This window comes from Chaetura pelagica, unplaced genomic scaffold (genome assembly GCF_000747805.2).
Source record: "Chaetura pelagica isolate M959 unplaced genomic scaffold, ChaPel_1.0 scaffold356, whole genome shotgun sequence".
In the NCBI taxonomy this organism is placed as follows: domain Eukaryota; kingdom Metazoa; phylum Chordata; class Aves; order Apodiformes; family Apodidae; genus Chaetura; species Chaetura pelagica.
This window is the reverse complement of record NW_009953964.1, coordinates 5,151,673-5,161,533: the sequence shown is the minus strand read 5'-3', so window position 1 is coordinate 5,161,533 and position 9,861 is coordinate 5,151,673. Positions and strand designations below refer to the sequence as shown.

Genomic DNA, 9,861 nt, shown 5'->3' with positions numbered 1-9,861 from the left:
TGGAAGGGAGCTCAGACCATCCAGCCCAACCCCCTGCCGGAGCAGGGGCACCCAGAGCACATCACACAGAACGTGTCCGGGCGGTTTGAATGTCTCCAGGGAAGGAGACTCCACAGCCTCCCTGGGCAGCCTGTCCCAGGGCTCTGTCACTCTCACAGGAACGAAGTTTTTGTTCAGCCTGGAGGAGAGGAAGCTCCGGGGAGACCTTAGGGCACCTTCCAGTGCCTGAAGGGGCTCCAGGAAAGCTGGGGAGGGACTTTTTACAGTGGCACGGAGTGATAAGATGAGGGGGGACAGTTTCAAGCTGAAAGAGGATAGATTTAGCTAAGATGTTGGGAATAACTTCTTTACAATGAGGGCAGTGAGACACTGGCACGGGCTGCCGAGAGAAGCTGTGACTGCCCTCTCCCTGGAAGTGTTCAAGGCCAGGCTGGATGGGGCTTGGAGCAGCCGGGTTTAGTGATAGGTGTCCCTGCCCTGTGTACAGGGGTTGGAACTAGATGGTCTTTAAGGTCCTTTCCAATCCAAACCGTTCTGTGAAATCTCCTCACCACTCCCCCAGTCCCTATTGCCCCAGCACAGCAGGAGGAGGCCAGAGCGTCAGAAGACAATCGAAATAAATAATATAGAAAACCTGGAAGGAAAGGTCTGAAACTCCTCAGGGGCTGCTGTCGTGTTCCTGCCTGCTCAGCCCGCCGTGTGGAGCCTGGGAACCATCCCGCCGGGCTGTGCCTCCCCTCCCGGGCTGTGCTGCTGGGGGCCGGGCAGAGACATCTCTGAGGGTAAAAACACAGTCCTCACTGCCTTGGCAACTGAGGGACGTTTCCTTCCTCCCCCAGTTCACCTCATGTGACTATAACCAAACACATATTTTTAAAGCTCCCAGGGATCTGAGTGTATCAGCACCGTGAATTCACCCACCGTGAATTTGCTTTAGAGAAGAAGCGACCCGGCTGGCGTCAAATGTGAAGGTTTGCATCCTCTCCCCGGCAAATCTTCAAACCCTCTGAAAAAACGACTTGAAATCAAGTATTAAATGGGGACATCTAGGGGAAAAACCCGACGGTGCAGCCACGCTGTGTAACGGCGCTGGTTTATCAGGGCTTTGTGGTAACCGCGTATCCATGCAAACCTCAGCGGCACCAGCACTGATCCCACCAGGCTGCGTGTTTTGCCCCGTGTCCGTGTCCCGTTGCCGAGGGCGGAGCCATGGGAAAAGTGCACTTACACCCCCCGTCCTGATGTGTAAGGCAAGCAAAGCTCAGGTTCTTGGTTTGAGAACATCTGGACTTGGTGATTTCTCATTAGTTCCCACTGCAGAGCGTGGGGCTGAGTCTTGCCTCTTGTCTTTGCTGTTAAGAACAAAAGAAGAAGAAGAAAAAACCCCAGTTTATCCTGGTCTGATCACCCCTCACATTTCTATTGGGAATTGCCTGATCCTGATGCTTGAAATACTATTTAAAACTCTGGTTCCTGGAACTTCGTGGCTGTATGAGAATTTCAGCTGTGATTCTTGAAGGAAGTTTCATGTTCCCCTTCTTCTTCCCTTCTCCTTGCTGAGTTGTAGGAAAAACAACAAATGAAAATGCAACCCAAGTATATCCCTGAAACAGAAAGAGGCTGAAAATAATTGAGCACTGTTTATCCACCTCATTTCACAGGGTTTGGATCTGAAGCAACGTGTGGATTTGGCAATACAACAGAACAGACCCTGATCAGAGCAACTACTTTCAGACCTCCATACATTTAATCAGAATTTTCCCAGTGTTTAACTATCTTGTTGGGTTTTTTAAGTTATGAGCCTTATAGATAATAGTGGGTTTTGTTTTATTTTACTAGGGCTGGGTGGGCATTGTACACACCCACAGAAACATTGCTTAGATGGAATTCCCAGAGATCATCCAGGCCAAATTCCCTCTTGGAGCAGGAATCCCACCAGCACTGGACCAGGTCAGACTGTCCAGCTGAGTTTTTCAAACCTCCCAGGATGAAGCAGACACAACCTCCCAGGGTTACCTGCCCCAGGGCAAATCTCCCCCCTTGGGGAGGGTTTTGGGCTTTTCCTACTGTCCCACTGGACCTCCTAAGCTGCTCCCAGGTCATTGCCCCTTGTTCTGTCACCTGCCTCCCTGATACGTGTCTGACCTCATCGTCCTTGTAATCGCCCTACAAGACCTGTGGACACATATTGGGAGTATCTGTCCTTATCAGGTGCTGTAAAGATATGGAATCCAAGATAAATCCTGTGCCAAAGGGCTTGCAGTGTAGGTAGATGCCCCACAGACTATTTGAGGGAAGGTTAATCAGATCAGAGAGGTGATTTCACTGCTGGCATAAATTTTGCAAACTCAAGTTACCTCTTTGAAAGCTTCTGAGCAATCTGATTCAGCACAGCAGTTTGAGGACTGTGGCGTCTTTTCTCCAGCACTTGACACCCTATAAGCAGATTTGCTATCTCTTGGCTTCCCACCCATTTCTTGCAGGAAGCTCATGGGTGTAAAAGCAAGTCAGCAAACAGGCTAATTATCTATTAATTACTTCCTCTTACTGTTTCTCTAGTGATAAATAAGAGAATACAAACTCCAGAAATTCAAAAAGCTTTGCAAATCTGCCCCAGACTTCCAGGAGACCCTCTGATCCTACAGAGGATCAGGAGCATCCCCACTGAGTCAACCATGACCACTTGGAGTCAGCACTGTCCTCGGCAGCACATGTTAGCAGGGCTGAGCTCCTGCTCAGCGTTACAACCCAAGGAGAAGGAACTGCTGACCTGACTGCACGACTACAGAGCTCCATGTTTTAAATGTTGGTTACACAGAGTCTGTCAACCAAAATAAGTCAGTGGAGTTAGGTTTTAATTAGTGTTTCTGGTATAGGTTAGGGGTAAGGAATAAAGAACACTTTCAGTGGTTATTGTTATGAATTGGACTTTTTCTGGGTTGGAAGAAAAATGGAGAAAAATGGGTGATAGACACTTTATATAAATGTACGAGCAGTTTGGCTTCCTAACAGCTAAACTGAACAAGAAACTGGGCATTCAAAAGCAGCCATAAAAGTCATAGTCAAAAGCTGTATCTCCCAGACACGTTGCACAGGACACTGTCAGTTATGGGAAACTAGAAACTTCAAAGCCCTGGCTAAGATGAAAAGCAAATTCCTGCAGTGGCTGCTGTGCAGGACCTCCTCAGCATGGACCAACAGACTTTGGGGTAACACTTGCCTGAGTCTGAGATTTGCATTACAGTTTAAATAAAATCCTTAAGTCTATGCTATCTTGAACATTTTAATCCTATTTGATGCTCTTGAGCACTGTAAGAATAATTTTTACTTGATTTTAGTACATATTATCCTTCAGTGCTGAATGGAAGGGGAGCCCTTGCCTCTGCATCTCAGGGGAATTCTTGAAAATGTGGGAAAAGCATTGAAGTCATGCAACAGAAGCTGCATCTGGTTCTAGGGCAGAATTTTCCTTCTGTGAAGGGTCATTGCCATGGTTCCAATTCTGTTTCACTGATCTTCCACAGCCAGCTGAAATGAAACTGAAATCTGGATGTTTTCTGCAGCATCTGCCTTTAGATGAAGTGCACTGCTTGTGGTCAGGAAGAAATGCTGTGGCACTGGCAGAGAATTTCCAGCTCCTGGATGTTAATAGAAAGAAACACCTGAACAGTAAATACTTGTAAAAATGAGATTGGCATTAATGTTCTAAAATTACAGGCCCTATGTGATGTTTTGAAATACACAGAATGCTACATCACTTAGGATTTAAAACCAGGGATTACAGCTCCCTGTACAAATATTGCACTTTAGATGTTACACAAATGCAACACTCTGTAATACTAATTAACCAGCAGCTTGGTTAATACTTATGCTTGGCAATACCCCAAAAAGCTTTCAGATACAGCATATGTCACCATATCCACCCTGCTCTTTCATGCCCTGGCTGCTCTGGAAGGTTACATGGCCTGGCTACTCCTGCATCCACCTCTGAAATGTGTTCAGCTCAAGAGACCATGCAGAGCCACTGAGACTGCATTGAAGAGACCCCTTTCCTCTTCCCCCTTCCATTGCCTCCTTTGCTGTTTGTGAGATAGAAAAGGGTCCAAGAGCCTATGAAACCTGTTTGATTGTACAGTATTTTCATCCTCTGCAGCCCGGCAGCATGCAAAGTCCCAAGGTCAGTACTTGCTAGTACTGTGCAAACATGATAACCAGGTGGTGGCACAATGAGCAGATAACGGATACAGGAAAAACCCAGGCTAGGGATGAAGGACGTCATCACAGCTGTGCCCAGCTTGTCATGTCACCCTTTCCATGAACCAAATGTGCTCCATGTTAGAAAGCAGATGGGTTTCTTGCCAGTAGTGACCTCCACACCAGGCTGTTTGCAACCCCCCATCCACTGGTTCACAGCTTCCCTACCTCCTGCCTGAAGTTCTTCAGTCTATTCCCATGTTTTTGCAAGCTCCCCTGGTGCTCCAGCTTGAAGGACTCCTCTTCCCATGGATTTACCCTGTTAGCAGAGATTTAGGGGTAGCAGAATCAGATCAGGCTGCAGATTTTTTAGAGCTGTTTGTGTCTGCAGTTAGGGAAGTTTAAGGTAAATGCTGGATCTGGAGGTTTGCCTCTTCCTCTGCACCAAAGAAAATTAAATAGGCCTAAAAATAATTGTTAATGTATCATGTGTCACATGTGGCACCTCTGAAAGGAAAATGGATTCTTATTCCAGTGTTTCTGGTGTGCTGGAAATGTCCTTCTTTCCTCCAGGGGTGAGATGGGAGAGAAGGAAGATGGAAAATTATGAGCACTTTAACAATGCCCTCTGTGCAGAAATCACATATTCCCCTTTCATATATCAGGCCATTTTACTAATAGTGTCTGTCGATTCCAAACACCATCTCTTGTCTGCTGCTGTGTTTTAATTGTCTGTGCAACCTGTCTGGGAGCAGTGGACATTTAAAATAAAATAAATCCTGCTAATTATAGCTCTCAGCTTTGTGCAGATGATGCCTGAGAGCTCACTGTTTTCCAGATCTGCAGTTTTACTGCTTTCTCCATTATGTGACTGACCTCAATAAGGACCAGACCATGCTGCTGTTTGACTTGCTGGACTGAAACATGAAGAGGAGGATTTGCTGTCCTGAATTCTATGTGGTCATGTGCATCCTCCTGTTCCATGAGATGCATATCCTGCTGGTTCTGAAGTCAGTACAGGGACGTCTGCACTGTCCAACAGTTCACTGGAGCTGATATTTAATCATGGCATGCAAGGGATGGAGAAGGTCCCTGGGTCTGGATGTGGCCACGATGCTGCTGCACAAAGAAGGAAAGCAGGGAAATGAGCAGTCCTCCTGCTAATACCAACCTTGCTCCTCTGGCATAAATCCATCCCTGAACCCATTCCCAGGCAGGAACTATCTAAACACACCTCCCAGGTCAGGCTATCCATCTTGGCAAGGAGTTCTCCAAAAAACAAGCCCTTGGTTGTGTGTATCTGTAGGGAAGGAGAGCAGAACATCTGTTTCCACCCATTGGTTCTTGCTGACTTGTAGGTGAAGCCTGTGCTGATACCCCAGCCTGGGCTGGGGAGAGACAGGGAAAAGCAGTGAGGACAGCAGGCTGCAGTGAGGGGGAGGGCTGGTAAAGCTCAACCCTGCTACTGGACATGTTCTGCAGCTCTGCTCTGACCCAGGCACCCAGCTGAGAACCAGCGCTCGGGGCTGGTGCCTATGGGACTTGGAGAGTCAACCATAGAACTCGGAGCGAACCATAGGACACAGCCCTGCAAGTCATTTGGCACATGGGAGGGGTGGGAAAGGACCTCACGAAGCAGTTTTGGAGCTTGGCTGGCTGCCTACAGCTCATCCCAGCACAGCCCAAACCCAGCCCAGCAGCCGCTGCTCCCTCCGCGCTCCACAGCAGGAAGCACCAGGGTTTTGGTATTTCCTGCAGGCACGACTAGCAGGAGGTCACCTTTATTCTCTGGACATGAACATTGGTTGGTATTCATTGTATTCTTTCCAAGCAGGAAATCAGTCTTTATCCTCTGTTTCTAAAGCTTTCTGCCCCAAAACAGAACCATCTTGAAAAGAAGCTCATCCACCAGCACGTGGGACCTGCCTTTCCACTGCTGGATGTAGAAGGGGATAATATGACTAAGTTCAATGAGTTTGAAGCCACAAGGTTTCTCTTCAAAATCCAGAAAGAACTTAAAATTATATTAAAGGACTTTCATATTTCCAGAGATGAGGTAAAATTAGAGAAATTACAGTCAAAAGAGAGGCCATGAAAATGCCCCTAAATTAAAAATTAATCTTTGGGATTAATTTTCACTGCTGCCTGCAGCCACTTCTCACTCAAGCCTGAGTTTCCCTGTTGACTTCAGGAGCAAGTCTTTGGTGACTTCTAAATTGAAAATGTTTCAACAGTAAGATGGGAACAGGGAAAAATAACTTTTGTTAGGTAAAGCAGGCACATTCCCCTGGCTGGGTACCCTGAGGGAAGGAGGTGGGCAGGACTGTCAGAAGTACCTTTATTTAAGTCATTTTCTTCTGAGTTTGCTTGTGGCCTCTCATTATTTTCCCAGCTCTGTGCAGTCCACTCTCAGAGCTGCTGGCCAGGGGGGCCACCTCAGCAGGATACACATTAACTTGCTCCTGGCTCCTTCTAGAAACATTACAAGTGCTGCACCTTGGCTCCTGCCTGTGCCAAAAGCAGTCATGGAGATGCTGGTGCCAGGTATGAGCCCTAGGGAAAGTTATTTCTTTTATAGAGCCCTTCATTTTGACATTAAACCAGCTCCAGGTTCCAAGGAGAGACTGTAGGGATCCCACCCATTGCTGCTGGTGGTGGGGAGCAGCTCCCTGCAGCCAGAAGCAGAACAAAGCCAGTAACATCACCTCCCCTCCAGCTCTGCATTGACAGAACACTTAAGGAGGTGCATGCACCCATCCCTTGCTGATTTGCTTTTGCCACCAACTCACCTTTATCCCTGTGTGCTCAGCTCTGCCCTTTCTCATCCCTCCCTGCTCTGCAGCACTCTCTGATGAACGACCACCCACAGCTCCACTGGGAAGGAATCGGTCACTGATAGACCAGACATCTCTGACCTCTGTCACATCTTCACATCAACCTCATGACTTCAGGATCTCAGCCTGCTCCAGGAGCACGTTTGGCAAGACAGCCATGAGAAACTGAGGGAGATCCCTTCTCTTCCTCCTCTTTCTGCTGCTGGGTTCCTGGGTTATTGTTTTTATTGATAATTCTCCTCCTCTATGTTTACCCACTAGTATCCTTGTCAATGACTTGTTACAGGCAGCTGTTGCATCTCTCCTGTAAGCCCTGCAGGGCTGGCAGCCTGTTTCCTGTGTGGTTTAGCAGCACAGTGAGGTATCAAAGCCTCCATCCTGCTCGGGGCCTGCGGATAGTTCTCTAATGCCCTCAGAGCAGTTTCCTGGAATAAGCTGTTTCAGCCCCAAGTTGCATTGATCTTGTCCTTTCATCTCAAGCCTTCCTGATTAAAAGGCTGCTTGAAGCCAGAGCAGCAAGGCTGTGCTGCAGCCACCGAGGCACCCTGCTCCCCCTGCCACACCACATCCCAGCTGTTGGGAATCACTCCAACATCTGCAAGTCATTACACATGGCAGGGAAACCACCAAGTGCCAGGGAGGTGCCCTATTAGCCTGTAACATGTTCGGGGTGAGCCAGAGGCAATCAGTTGAAACCAATTTCTCCTGAGTCAGTTGGGAAACTCGAGCAAGCTGGAGAAGGGAATGAGAGCCTGGACTCAGAGTCTTTCACCAAAATAACTGTTTACATTGGGTAAGGCTGCCTTGCTAAGCTAGGGAACCATCTTCTCTCCAAAATGAGCAATTAAACTACAGGGAATTGAAGATATTTGCAAGATACCAAGATACAGTCTCCTGTGGTGGCAAACAACAACAAAAAGAGGAAAGGGATCATGAATAGCTTCCCAGGAGGATCAGAAAGCTCCTAACACTCTGAGCAAGAACCCTTTACCCAGCTGGGAATAACATAGTCTTGCTTCTCCATCCCCCTGGGATGACAACTGGCAGGTAGAGGTACCACACCTGTAGAAAGCAGATGAACCCAAGTGCTGCAGTAAAGGCAGGGCCTGCCCAGTTTTCTCCATTTGATGTTGCCACAGCTCTGCCAAGGTGAGCACCAGAGATTGGTGTCTGAGGAGGAGGGGGGACTGATGCAACTTAGAGCTCAGCCCCACACATCTCCCCAGGGCTCCCCCCTGATGCCAATGTTACCTTCCCCCAGGTGGGGCCATTGCTGTGCCTTTGGATTTCACAACCAACCTCTTCTCTCCCCTGTTACTAGCTGGTTACTCCCAGTGCTGCCATTTTGCCACATCCAGAAGCACTCAAAGCCAGGCTGGTTTGAAGTGGGGCAGACTGGTCTCTCCAACACGGAGCCCCTCACCCTGGCAGCTTCCTGCTCCAGGCTTTCTGCTCCGCATCCCTGCCCGGGACAGGTCCCTGCATCCCTGCACCCCTGCATCCCCACATCCCCGCTACTGCCAGCAGCCCGGCGACAGGAAACACTGCTGCTTCGTTAACGAAACCACCTAATTAAGTCCATGCAAAGAGAAAGCAAGAGAGGCAGTTCAGTTTCCTTTGCTAAACGCTGACTGTTTAGCCTTTGGGCACGGCCATCGAGTGAATTTATTTCCCCCCCCCCCACCTTACACACAGGGCATCAGACCATCAAGCCTCCTCCAGCCTCGCTGCCATTAGAGCTCCCTAATGAAGCAGCACAGACACAGCATCAGGGACTAATTAGACTTGAAAATTCCAGTCTCCAAGCGCTGCCACTGACCTCCCCTGGAGCGACGTTTCTGCATCCCTGTGCAGCAGCATCCCAAGGAAATAAACCAAGCAGCTGAAGTCCCAGCTTTCCAGGGTGATTCAGAGAAAGGGAGAACACTACAAACCACTCTGTGCAGAGCTCAGTGCCTTTCCTATTAGTTACCTTGATACTTTTAGCCTGTTCTAGGCAGGACCAGCCACTCCCAGCCAGATGATGCCTACAGCACCCAGAGGGAGTTTCTGCACTGACTGGGGCTGTCGTCCCACCGTAAGAAGGAAAGCTTGGGGCCATGGTAAAGATAACGTCCATTAGTGCTGCCTTTGTAGCCAAGCACCAGGTATTAACACAGCACTGGCCCACAGGAGCACCGAGCAAGATGGGCATGTTGGCCAAGCTGGGATGCAGCTGTAGGCAGCAGAAAGAAGAGTTTGGTACAGGGCCTGGAGCAACATCCACCACAGGGCAGAAACCCCATGTGAGCAGTAGCATATTACACAAAGTCATAGAGTGAGATACAGTTCAATGAAATACAAATATAGGCATAACACACACATTATGTTCTATGTTAATTAGGAATGGAAACCAGGCAGTCCATCTAGGCACACCTCCATAAACCATGCATACCCTTCTGCCCTGAGCTTGTACGTTGTGGGGTGTGAAGCAGCACCTGATTTCACTGCTTGCAGGAGCAATGGAGAAAATTGCAGCTCTTGTGAACTTTTGACACAGAATCTACATCCTCGTGGGGTTCTGCTTAGGTCAACAGTGAGCACATTTCATACACCTAAAATGTGCTACAGCTGCAGCCATGACAGCTTGGTGTGGGGTGAGTGTGCACCCCTGTGACAACATGAGGCCAACAACCCTTGGACCACCTGACGAGCAACCACACTTTGGTCAACTAGAAGATGAAGAAAGTTCACATGTAATTTTATAAACCTGGTGTTTGAGGACATGATCTCTGAGAACTTCTCTGTCCATGCTGCAGTGTCTCACAGGTTAGAAATGGCTAAAAACAAACCT

At 48.4% G+C, this 9,861-nt stretch overlaps 2 protein-coding genes across 2 annotated transcripts in view; one reads left to right on the top strand and one right to left on the bottom strand.

The window, feature by feature from the left end:
* STK10 (serine/threonine kinase 10) overlaps positions 1–2,103 on the bottom strand; it is a 50,659-nt gene extending 48,556 nt beyond the window's left edge. The window contains 1 exon segment of the mRNA XM_010002073.1: positions 2,068–2,103. Coding sequence (XP_010000375.1) covers positions 2,068–2,103 — 36 coding nt within the window.
* A 1,430-nt stretch (positions 2,104–3,533) lies between these two features.
* On the top strand, positions 3,534–6,409 carry EFCAB9 (EF-hand calcium binding domain 9). Its single transcript, XM_010002072.1, has 4 exons — positions 3,534–3,669; positions 5,033–5,106; positions 6,077–6,250; positions 6,386–6,409. Exons 1-4 carry the CDS (start codon positions 3,534–3,536, stop codon positions 6,407–6,409), a joined length of 408 nt encoding a protein of 135 aa, XP_010000374.1.
* The last annotated feature ends 3,452 nt before the right edge of the window (positions 6,410–9,861 follow it).

Excerpts from the sequence above, each read along its gene's own strand:
- EFCAB9 (XM_010002072.1), top strand. The coding sequence starts at position 3,534 with ATGAAACTGAAATCTGGATGTTTTCTGCAGCATCTGCCTTTAGATGAA. Across the intron at positions 5,107-6,076 it reads CCATGCTGCTGTTTGACTTG|AACCATCTTGAAAAGAAGCT; the intron begins CTGGACTGAAAC and ends GCCCCAAAACAG. Across the intron at positions 6,251-6,385 it reads TTCATATTTCCAGAGATGAG|GAGCAAGTCTTTGGTGACTT; the intron begins GTAAAATTAGAG and ends TGTTGACTTCAG.